The 12,727-nt window shown below is 42.0% G+C and overlaps 1 protein-coding gene across 1 annotated transcript in view; it reads left to right on the top strand.

The window, feature by feature from the left end:
* Positions 1-9,609: 9,609 nt before the first annotated feature.
* Positions 9,610-12,727, top strand: part of FOLR2 (folate receptor beta) — a 5,534-nt gene continuing 2,416 nt past the window's right edge. Inside the window, exons 1-2 of the mRNA XM_017894475.1 lie at positions 9,610-9,766; positions 11,416-11,589. Coding sequence (XP_017749964.1) covers positions 9,740-9,766; positions 11,416-11,589 — 201 coding nt within the window. The 5' untranslated portion in view covers positions 9,610-9,739. The remainder of the gene's footprint in view (positions 9,767-11,415; positions 11,590-12,727) is intronic.

The raw sequence follows: 12,727 nt of genomic DNA, 5'->3' as shown, positions 1-12,727 counted from the left end.
CTGTGCCCTGTCCCCAGAGGTGGAGTCTACAGAGACAGGCAGGTTTCCTTGAGCTGCTGTGAGCTCCACCCAGTTCGAGCTTCCCAGCGGCTTTGTTTACCTACTTAAGCCTCAGCAATGGCGGGCGCCCCTCCCCCAGCCTCGCTGCTGCCTTGCGGTTAGATCACAGACTGCTGTGCTAGCAATGAGGGAGGCTCCGTGGCCGTGGGACCGTCCTGGCCCGGTGTGGGCATAATCTCCTGGTGTGCTTGTTTGCTTAAAGCGCGGTATTGGGGTGGGAATTACCCGATTTTCCAGGTGTTGTGTGTCTCAGTTCGCCTGGCTAGGAAAAGGGATTCCCTTCCCCTTGCGCTTCCCAGGTGAGGCAATGCCTCGCCCTGCTTCAGCTCTCGCTGGTCGGGCTGCAGCAGCTGACCAGCACCGATTGTCCGGCACTCCCCAGTGAGATGACCCCAGTACCTCAGTTGAAAATGCAGAAATCACTGGTCTTCTGTGTCACTTGGGCGGGGAGTTGGAGACTGGAGCTGTTCCTATTCGGCCATCTTGCCTTTTTTTTTTTCATTTTTAGTAGAGACAGGGTTCTACCATGTTGGTCAGGCTGATCTCGAACTCCTGACCTCAAATGATCCGCCTGCCTTGACCTCCCAAAGTGTTGGGATTACAGTCATGAGCCACTGTGCCCAGCCATATGTGAGTCTTTCTAGATCACAGAACAAAGAGATCGTTTTAAATTGGTGCACAAACAGTTCTAGGGCTATGCTCCTTTGGAACAATTGAGAAAAGGGGAGGGAACATCTAGTTCCCATTTTCTCTCCAGAAGGGGCTCACAGTACACTTCCAGTGGCTACTTGATGACCTAACAGCTAAGAATCTTGCACCAGGGAGATCATGGAGCAAATAAACAATAGCCCTATTACAGCTTTAGCAAGGGAATTTCATGAAACTTTCCTCTGACTCACCCCTTAAATAAATCCAGGTCTACTCATTCTTCCAGGAAGGAGCTTGGCCATGCACTGAGTGCCACAACTTCTATGGCTCCAAACCTGGGGACTGTCTCCTTAATGACCTAGCTCTTGGAGTTAACGGTGCTTTGCATTCCTGGGTGGGCTGAGACCACAGAAAATGAAGAGGTGAGCATATAATAGGCATGCTTCCAACAGCTATTTCCCCAGGATCAGAAGGCGCAACCTGGATGTTAGCATAAGCATTTGCCACAGATCTCCTCAGCTTAGTGCAAACAGAATGGGAGATAGACACCTGTATTCAGCTTTACCATAAAGATAGAAGTAACTGAAACACACACCCAACACTCCAACATTTCTAGCTACACCTAGAGAGTCTGGCTCCTGCCTTCCTGGTCTGAGAATACTGAAATGATATGACATAAACTCCAGGGGACCACCAAAAACAGAATAGAGGCCTGGACAAACACAAAGACTTGAGAGGTACCTTAAAATCTCTGGTCAGAGAGATAGGTGAGAGCCTTCTTTTACACGAGGCCAGTCGGACAAGACTGAGAGAGATAGTGATATGGTCAGGCTTTGTGTCCCCAGCCAAATCTCATCTTGAAGTATAATCCTTATAATTCCCATGAGTCAAGGGAGAGATGAGGTAGAGGTAACTGAATCATGGGGCAGTTTCCCCTTGCTGTTCTTGTGATAATGAGTGACTTCTCAGGAGATCTGATGGTTTTATAAGGGGCTCCTCCCCCTTTGCTTGGCAATTCTCCTTCCTGCCACCTTGTGAAGAAGGTGCCTTGCTTCCTCTTCGCCTTCAGCCATGATTGTAAGTTTCCTGAGGCGTACCCAGCCATGCTGAACTTTGAGTCAATTAAACCTCTTTCCTTTATAAGTTACCCAGTCTTGGGAAGTTCTTTATAGCAGTATGAAAACAGACTAACACAGATAGTTATTTTATCTTATGTGCAGAAACCAACACAGAGAGTCAAGGAAAATGAAGAAATGGAGGAATATGTTCTAAATAAAAGAACAAGAAGAATATCCAGAAACTGACCTGAGTGAAGCGGAGATATGTGATTTACCTGATAGAGAATTCAAAATAATGATCATGGAGATGCTTACTGAGGTCAGGGGAACAATGTAAGAACAAACTGACAATTTCAATAAAGAGACAGGAAGTATTTAAAAAGTAAATAATAGAGCTGAAGAATACTGTAACTGAAATGAAAAATTCAAGAGGGGTTCAATAGTAAACTAGATCAAGTAGGAAAAAAAAATAGTGAATCTGAAGACAGGTTACTGGAAATTACAAAATCTGAGGACCAAAAAGGAAAAAATAATAAAAAAAGAGTGAGGATAATTTAAGACACTTATGGAGCACCATTAAGCATAACAACATACACATTATCAGTATGTCAAAAGGAGAAAACAAAGAGAAAGGGCTAGAAAACATATTCAAAGAAATAATGGCAGAAAACCCCCCAGACCTGGGGAAAGAAATAGAAATCCAGATCCAGGAAGCCCAAAGGACATCAAATAAGATTATTCCAAAGAGAACCGCATCAAGACACATCATAAACTGTCAAAAGTTAAAGACAAAGAGAGAGTTTTGAAAGCAGCAAGGGAAAAGTGAAATATTACATGCAAGGAAACCCATAAGATTATCAGTGGGGTTTCAGCAGAAACCTTGCAAACCAGAAAGAAGTAGACTAACATATTCAAAATCCTCATAGGAAAAATAAATTTTAATCAAGTACAATACCAAGTAACCCTGTCTCCCAAAAAGGGAGAATGATAAAGACTTCCTCAGACTAACAAAAGCTGAGAGAATGTATCATCACTAGATCTGTCTTATGAGAAATGCTAAAGGGAGTTATTTAAGTTAAAGAAGAGGATGTTAATTTAGTGACATGAAAATATATGAAAGTATAAAACTCACTGGTAAAAGTAAGTACGTTGTCAGGCCTGATGTGGTGGCTCACACCTGTAATCCCAGCCAACACAGGTGGATCGCTTGAGATCAGGAGTTTGAGACCAGCCTGGCAAACATGGTGAAACCCTGCCTCTACTAAAAACACAAAAATTAGCTGGGCACATGCCTGTAATTCCAGCTATTTGGAGGGCTGAGGTAGGAAAATCACTTGAACCCTGGAGGCGGAGGTTGCAGTTAGCTGAGATCATGAGACTGCACTCCATCCTGGGTGACAGAGCAAGACTCTGTCTCCAAAAAAAAAAAAAAAAAAAAAAAAAGTATGTTGTCAAATTCAAAATATTTAAATACTATAATGGCAGTATATAAATCAACTTTATATCTCTAGATAAAGGTTGAAAGATCCTAGCTACTTGGGAGGCTGAGGCAGGAGAATTGCTTGAACCCAGGAGGTGCAGGTTGCAGTGAGCTGAGATCGCACCATGGCGCTCAAGCTTGGGCAACAAGAGGGAAACTCTGTCTCAAAAAAAAAAAAAGTTGAAAGAAAATCTAGTTAAAACGAGTAAAGCTACAGCACTTTGTTAAGAATACAAATTATTTTGGCCGGGCACGGTGGCTCAAGCCTGTAATCCCAGCACTTTGGGAGGCCGAGATGGGCGGATCACGAGGTCAGGAGATCGAGACCATCCTGGCTAACAAGGTGAAACCCCGTCTCTACTAAAAAATACAAAATCTAGCCGGGCAAGGTGGCAGGCGCCTGTAGTCCCAGCTACTCGGGAGGCTGAGGCAGGAGAATGGCATAAACCCAGGAGGCGGAGCTTGCAGTGAGCCAAGATCCAGCCACTGCACTCCAGCCTGGGCGACAGAACGAGACTCCATCTCAAAAAAAAAAAAAAAAAAGAAAAAAAGAATACAAATTATTTTACTTTAGAGAGCTGAGGCAGGAGGATCACTTGAGCTCAGGAGTTTGAGACCAGCCTGGGCAACATAGTGAGACCTTGTCTCTACTACACAGGTATAATTTGTACCTGTACCTGTATAGGTAATGTAATGATATTGACAAAGAAATTTAAGACAAGAATTGTTAAGAGACAAAGGAAGTCATTTAAAAATGATAAAAGGGTCAATCCATCAAGAAGACATAGCAAATATAAATATAAATGCAACTACCAACAGAGCCCAAAACACAAGAAGCAAAAGATAACAGAATTGAGGAGAGAAATATATTATTCAACAATAACAGTTGGAGATTTCCATATCCCACTACCAGTAGTATTTAGAAAAACTAGGCAGTAGAGAACCTGAACAACACTATAAACCAACTAGAACCTATCAGATATCTACAGAACACTCCAACCAAACAACAGCAGAATACTCTTCTCAAGTACACATGGAACACCATATTTTGAGCCATTAAAAAAGGTATCAATAAATTAAAAATAATTGAAACAGAAGAAAATATCTTCCCTGATCACGATGGAATGACATTTAGGAAATTTACAAATATGTATAAATTAAATATACTGCTAAATAACCAGTGAGTTAAAGGGTAAATCACAAGGAAAATTAGAAAATGCTTTAAGATGAATGAAATGAAAACACAAAATACCAACACCTATGAGAGGTAACTAAAACAGTGCTTGGAGAGAAATTTAGATTTGTAAATGTCATATGAAAAAGAAGAATAATCTTAAGTCAATAAGCTAACCTACTACCTTAAAAAAAAAAAAAAAAAAACAGAGAAAGGGTTGGGCGCAGTGGCTCATGCCTATAATCTCAACACTTTTGGAGACCGAGGTGAATCACTTGTGCTCAGGAGTTCAAGACCAGCCTGGGCAGCATGGCGAAACACCGAAAATACAAAAATTGGCCAGGCGTGGTGGCGTGTACCTGTAGTCCCAGATACTTGGGAGCCTGAGGTAGGAGAATTGCTTGAGCCTGGGAGATGGAGGTTGCAGTGAGCTGAGATGGCACTGCACTCCAGCCTGGGTGACAGAGTGAGACTCTATCTCAAAACAAAACAAAACAGAAAAAGATGAGTAAAAGAAACGAGGAAAAAGAAGGAAATAATAAAGATTAGAGCCAAAATAAATGGAATAGAGGATAGAAAACACCAAAATCAACAAAATCAAGTTAGTTCTTTAAAAAGATCAACAAAACTGATGAGCTTAAGCTAGATTGATCAAGAAAAAAGGAGAGAAGAATCAAATCAATAAAATCAGGAATGACAAAGGGAAGATCAGTACTGACCTTACAGAAATATAAAGGATTATAAGGGAATAGTATAAAAAATTGTATGCAACATATCAGATAACACCAATAAAATGAACAAATTCCTATAAAGTCACAAACTACCAAAGATAACACAAGAAGTAAAGAATACGAATAGACCTGTGACAAGTAAAGAAGTTGAGTTAGTAATTTTAAAATTTCCCACAAAGAAAATTTCAGACCCAGATGGCCTCAGTGGTAGTTTCTATAAAATGTTACTTATTATTTATTTATTTTATTTTATTTTACTTTATTTTATTTTATTTATTTTAAAGACAAGGTCTCCCTCTGTCACCCAGGCTGGAGTGCAGTGGCATGATCACAGCTTCCTGCAGCCTCAACCTCTTGGGCTCAAGCAATCCTCTCACTTCAACTTCCCAAGTAACTGGGATTACAGGTGCATGCCACCATGCCTGGCTATTTTTTTTTTTATTTTTAGTAGAGACAAGGTTTCCCAGGTTGGTCTCGAACTCCTGAGCTCAAGTGATTCTCCCACCTCTGCCTTTCAAAGTGCTGGGATGACAGGCATGAACCACCGCGCCTGGCTCCAATGTTTAAAGAACAATTCACAACAATCCTTCACAAACTCTTTCAAAAAATAAAAGGAGGAAATATTTCTCAACTCATTCTATAAGTTGTATTATATGAGCCAGTATTACCCTGTTATAAAATCGGACACAGATATCACAAGAAAAGAAAACACAGATCAATATTCCTTATGAATTAAGATGTAAATCTTCTTAACCAAATACTAGTAAACTGAATCCAGCAACATGTCAAAAGTATATACTATTACCAAGCAGGATTTATTCCAGGAATGGAAGTTGGTTTAGCATCCAAAAATCAATTGATGTTCACCATATTATTAGAATAAAGGACAAAAACCACGTGATCAACTCCATTAGTGAAGAAAATCTTATTTGACAAAATTGAATATCCTTTAATGATTAAACAAATGCTGAACAAACTAGAAGTAGAAGAGAACTCAACCCAAAACCCAATGAAGAGCATCTCTGAAAAAAACACATAACATCGTATTCAATGGTGAAAGGTTTCCACCCTAAGATCAGGAATAAGAAAGGGATATGTACTCTCACCAAGTCTGTTTAACATTGTACTGAAGGTTGTAGCTACGGCTATTATTCAAGAAGAAAGAAAGAAAAGGTATCCAAATTGGAAAGCAAGAAGTGAAACTATTTTTATTCATAGATGATATGATATTGTACACAGAAAATTCTGAGGAATTCATAAAAACAATATCACTACCACTAAATGAATTCAACAAGTTTCAGGATGCCAGATGAAAATACAAAAATCAATTGTATTTTTATAAACTAGCAGTGAACAAATACGAAAATGAATTCAAGAATATGATTCCATTCGGCCAGGCGCGGTGGCTCAAGCCTGTAATCCCAGCACTTTGTGAGGCCGAGACGGGCCGATCACGAGGCCAGGAGATAGAGACCATTCTGGCTAACCCGGAGAAACCCCGTCTCTACTAAAAAATACAAAAAAACTAGCCGGGCGAGGTGGCGGGCGCCTGTAGTCCCAGCCACCCGGGAGGCTGAGGCAGGAGAATGGCGGGAACGCAGGAGGCGGAGCTTGCAGTGAGCTGAGATCTCGCCACTGCACTCCAACCCGGGCGACAGAGCGAGACTCCGTCTCAAAAACAAACAAACAAAAAAAAGAAATTGACAACCTGATTCTAAAATTCATATGGACATGAAAGAGATCCAAAATAGCCAAAGCAATCTTAAAAAAGAAAAAAATTGAAGAAATAACACTTTTCACTTTCACAACTTGCTACAAATCTACAGTCATCAAGACAGCATGGTAGTGGCATGAGGAGAGACATACATCAGTGGAATCGAACTGAGAGTCCAGGTTTTTGACAAGGGTATTAAAACATGGGGAAAAGAATAGTCTTCAACAAATGGTGCTGGGACACAACTGGATATTCATATACAAAAAAAAAAAAAAAGTTGGACCTTTATCTTACAGCTTTACACAGGTGTAATACATTTGTATAAACACATTTTTATACAATATTAAAAGCAACTCAAAATAGATCCATGACTCAAATAAACATAAAAGCAAAAATGATGAAAGCCTTTGAAGAAAACCTAGGCAAAGAGTTTCACGACATTGAATTAGACGATGAGTTCTTGAATATGACACCAATAGCACAGGAAACAAAAGTAAAAATAGGTAACTGGACTACATCAAAATTAAAAACTTCTGTCCATCAAAGGATAATCAACAGGCAACATACAGAATGGGAGAAAATATTTGCAAATCATATACCTGATAAAGGGTGAATCCAGAATACATAAAAGACTATACAACTCAACAAAAAGAAAACCCACTTTTTAAAATAGGCAAAGGACTTGCATAGACATTTCTCCAAAGAAGATATACAAATGGCTAACAAGCATGGGAAAAGATGCTCAATATCACTAATCATTAGAGAAATGTAAATCAAAGTCACAATGAGATATCACCTCACACTCAATATAATGGCTACTATAAACCCAAAACTCCCAAAACAGAAAATAAGTGTTGGTGAGGATGTGGAGAAATTGGAACCTTTGTGCACTGCTGATGGAAATGTAAAATGGTGTGGCCACTATGGAAAACAGTGTGGCAGCTGTTCAAAAATTAAATATAGAATTACTATATAATCCAGCAATTTCACTTCTGAATATATACCAAAAAGAATTGAAAGAAAGGTCTTGAAGACATATTTATATGCCCATTTTCATAGCAGTATTCTTCATGATAGCCAAGAAGTGGAAGCAACCCAAAAGTCCATTGATAGATGAATAAATAAAGGAAATGTGGTACATACATATAATGAAATATTACCTAGCCTTAAAAAGGAATTAAAAGGCCGGGCGCCGTGGCTCAAGCCTGTAATCCCAGCACTTTGGGAGGCCGAGACGGGCGGATCACGAGGTCAGGAGATCGAGACCATCCTAGCTAACCCGGTGAAACCCCGTCTCTACTAAAAAATACAAAAAAACTAGCTGGGCGAGGTGGCGTGCGCCTGTAGTCTCAGCTACTGGGGAGGCTGAGGAAGGAGAATGGCGTAAACCCGGGAGGCGGAGCTTGCAGTGAGCCAAGATCCAGCCACTGCACTCCAGCCTGGGCAACAGAGCAAGAGAGAGTCCGTCTCAAAAAAAAAAGGAATTAAATTCTGATACGCCTCACAACATGGACAAATCTTAGGGACATTATGCTTAGAGAAATAAGTCGGTCACAAAAAGACAAATATTGGGTGATTCCACTTAGACAAGGAACTTGCTTATAGTACACTAGTCCACATCACAGAGACAGAAAGTAGAATGGTGGTTGGCAGGGGCTGGGGAAAGGGAAAATGGGGAATTGTTTAATGAATATAGAGTCTCAGTTTTGCAGGATGAAAAAGTTTCCAAGATTGATTGCAAACAGTATGAATATATTTAACATTGCTGAACTGTACCGTTAGAAATGGTTAAGATGGCACATTGTATGGCATGTGTGTTTTACCACAGTTTTAAAAGGCCATCGAAAATTGCTTAATTATGTTTTCAGAAATGCCAGATGGTAATATATTGCTGTTCAACAGATTTGAGACAATTTTAATTTTTCTGTAACCCTTGACTTCTATACCTCAACTTCTTCTTTTTTTTTTTTTTTTTTAATTTGAGATGAAGTCTCGCTGTGTCACCCAGGCCGCAGTGCAGTGGTGTGATCTCAGCTCACTGCAACCTCTGCCTCCAGGGTTCAAACAATTCTTGTGCCTCAGCCTCCCAAGTAGCTGGGATTACAGGCGAGTGCACAGCACCACACCCCACTAATTTTTGTATTTTTAATAGAGACAGGGTTTTACCATGTTGGCCAGGGTGGTCTTGAACTTCTGACCTCAAGTGATCTGCCCGCCTCAGCCTCCCAAAGTGCTGGGATTACTGACGTGAGCCACTGTGCCTGGCCTGTACCTCAGCTTCTACCTATGTCCACCTAGCTGCCCGTAAATTAACCCGATAGTTGTCACTTAAGCCTACTCAGTATGTGCCAGGCTTTTCCCTATACAATTCTGAACAATTTTCTAGTGAGCAAACTGAAGCACAGTAAGGTCCAGTAACTTTCCCCAAGGTTGTGCAAGAGATGGAGCTCTCACTGGGTCCCATTGGCCTGACCCTAAAGCCTGGGTTCGTCTCCACCAGACCTTATCTCCATCGAGCTGGCCTTATCCTAAGAACCACTTGGAGTACCTACAAAATCCAGATGCCCCCGGTGATGAGCAATTCTCTAGATTTTGATGGAAGTTGAATGTGTGGATGCTGGAATGAGTAAATTAACAAGTAAGGAGATGAATGAAAACAGGAATGACTAAATGGACAGACTCAGGGAGCCTTGAAGGGGGTGGGGTCTGGAAGGGAAGGAAGAGAGGAAGGAGAATAGCTAAGTGGGGAGATTTCACTCTGTGCTTACCAGAGTGCATTGTCTACCCTGTACTGAAGACAGAAGTTGTGGGGACAGCCTAGGGGCCTGGATCTATTACCCACTTAGAGAGAGGCCAACTCAGACACAGCCGTGTATGCTCCCAGCAGCAATGGAGGTTCAGGCAAGATGCCAAAAGGAGGGAAGGTTGACAAGGGCAGTGGGGAGACTTGGAGGGTTTGTGCAGAGGGGAGGAACACACCTTTCTTTCTGTATTGTATTGTATTGTATTGTATTGTATTGTATTGTATTGTACTGTATTTTTTGAGGTGGAGTCTCGCTCTGTCACCCAGGCTGGCGTGCAGTGGTGCAATCTTGGCTCACTGCAACCTCTGCCTTCCGGGTTCAAGAGACTGTCCTGCCTAAGCCTCCTGAGTAGTGGGGTTTACAGGCGCCTGCCACCATGCCTGGCTAATTTTTGTATTTTTAGTAGAGACGGGGTTTCATCATGTTGGTCAGGCTGGTCTCGAACTCTTGACCTCGTGATCTGCCCACCTCGGCCTCCCAAAGTGTTGGGATTACAGGCGTGAGCCACCGTGCCTGGCCACATCTTTCTTTAGTAAGATCATGCTGGCTCCTGTGGGGAAGGCAACTTGAAGGGGAAGAAATTGGAAGAGGGAAGACTTGACACTAAATGTAGAGCCATGGGCAGTAAGTTTTTGGAGGGACCTTTACCAGAGAGGGAGAGGAAGCAGTCTCCATTATCCACTCTGTAGTGACAGAGCCCAAAGGGACAGCTCTGTAATGGCTGGAGGTGGGGACAAGGGCAGCAATGAACAGAGGAGGTGAGGGCTGCTCCTGTTGTTGAGTGCCTTCCAGGATACCAAGTGCTGGTCTGGCTGCTCCAACATGGGAAGCTTTCATGTTGTCTCTCAGATCTAAGGGGCTCTCTGCATTTTTAAAAAAGTTATTTTTAATTTTTTAAACTTCTATCGTTTTACAGGTGGTTTTGGTTACATGGATAAGTTCTTTAGTGGTGATTTCTGAGATTTTAGTGCACCCGCCACCAGAGCAGTGTACACTGTACTCCATATGTAGTCTTTTCCTCACCCCCTCCTCACCTTGCCCCACCCCCAGTCTATATCATTCTCATCTGCATTTGTTTTTTGAGAGGTAAAGTGAGGTCTGCTGCATTAGCCCAGAGACAGCTGAGGAGGCTGGAAAGGAAAATGGCTTTCAGAGAAAAGGGAAGGAAAAAGTCTGAGGAAGCAAAACTACTTAAAAACACTGCTCTTTCCATTTCTGCATCATTTAACCAAACACCATCCTGTGGGTTCTGTCACTTGATCCTTATGGTGATCTGAGAACTTGGCAGAGCTGGGTCACTGCCTTCCCCAGGGCTAACCTGGTTTCTAAGCTGGCACAAGACCCCAGGTGATCCAGCATCTAACCACAGAGCCCTTGCTGGACAGACATTATGTGTCCCTGGCTCTGTTCAGGGAAGCAGGGCATAGGTCTGAAGAATTTAATTACTTGTCATAGATAAAGCCTAGAGAAAAGATGAGGGCACAAAGTATCTCCTCCAAATTGGGAAGACTCCCCCAGAGTTCAACTCACTAATGCCAGTTCTCCTGAGCCCTTAAAGCCTGGGGACGAGGGAGCCCTCCTGGTCAACCCTCTCTACCCTAGCCTCAGGGAGCTTCAGGGCCCCAGCATTGAAGGAACAGGGTCTGACCTCATTTGCCACTGTAGGGATGGGGAGACTGAGGCAGGAGGTGAATGGGCTCCCAGCCTGGAGCCCTTTCCCCTCAGGATTTTGTTTCCCTACCCTAGCTCCCCCTGCAGAGACAGAGAGACACGGCCTGGAAATGGATGCCACTTCTGCTGCTTCTGGTCTGGGTAGCCACCATGTGCAGTGCCCAGGACAAGAGTGATCTCCTCAATGTCTGTATGGATGCCAAGCACCACAAGACAAAGCCAGGTCCTGAGGACAAGCTGCATGACCAAGTATGGCTGGAGTGTGCCTCTACTAAGGAGGGGGCTGGTTCTAACAGGGAGGAGAAAGTCAGGATGGTGGGAGAGGGATTGAGGGGTCAGATACCTCCACACCCTGAATTTTTGCTGTGGGAGAAGATGAAGGTGGAGTAGGAAGAGTAGAGAGGTGATTTTAGGGGGGCCCTCCCCAGAGGTGGATACCATGTTGGCAATAATATTGAGTCGTCATTTGAAGGGCACCTGCCAATTGTCATGTGTTTTTTGTATAAAATTTCATATTCCCAGGGGTTCTTTGATGTAGGTAGATGATATTCTCCACATTACACAAGTAAGTGAAAATGAGGCTCACAGAAGCACATGGGCCCACAAAGGAGCTGGACAGGAATGGCCCCTGTGGAGGGGTAGGAATATAACTGGGTTAGGCTCCTCCTTTGGTGGGTGACAGACTAGGGAAGTGCTGGCTTTTCCCACCCTCACTAAATGCCAGTTCCATGGAGTGCCAAGGGAGAAGAGGAGGAGGCCCTTCTGGCTGTAATTTGAGGCACAGGGGCTAGACATTCACACAGTCTATATACATGTATGCCAGTGGATTGCAACCCTATTAGATTCAATGTCTCCCTTTTATGACAGATTTTTTTTAGATTATTTTTTCTATCCTGCAATGAAATTCAAAGAACCTATTTGTATGCATAATTTTTGCAAATATCAACATAATGCTCTGTAATATAAAGGAGAAACACACAGAAAGTAACTTGTAATAAAATAATACATATTTCAATATGTCAGTTCTCTGGTATGACTACATTAGAAGGCATTAAGAAATAGCACATGCTTGCTTTTGTCATAAAATCATTATGAATGGGGAGCTACAAATGAAGATTGATACAAGTATATTCTATTGGTGACTTAAACATTCCAAGATACTATAATATAAGCAATGTTGCTGTTGATGTCATACTTTTCTAAAATAGTGAATAATTCTAGTAGAACAAAACACATAGTACAACCTTCTATTTCATGGTATTTGCAGTCCTGGAAAACCCAGTCTAGATTACAATCTTGTGAGAATATGATGTGCCTATATGTAAGATAGAGATAGATTTAAAAAGTAGGGCTTTTGCCTACTTTTTTTTTTTTTTTTTTTTTTTTT

The sequence above is a fragment of the Rhinopithecus bieti genome, unplaced genomic scaffold, assembly GCF_001698545.2.
Source record: "Rhinopithecus bieti isolate Rb0 unplaced genomic scaffold, ASM169854v2 scaffold_21412, whole genome shotgun sequence".
NCBI classification, from domain to species: domain Eukaryota; kingdom Metazoa; phylum Chordata; class Mammalia; order Primates; family Cercopithecidae; genus Rhinopithecus; species Rhinopithecus bieti.
The sequence above is the reverse complement of the archived record's forward strand: the minus strand, read 5'-3'. Positions and strand labels throughout refer to the sequence as shown.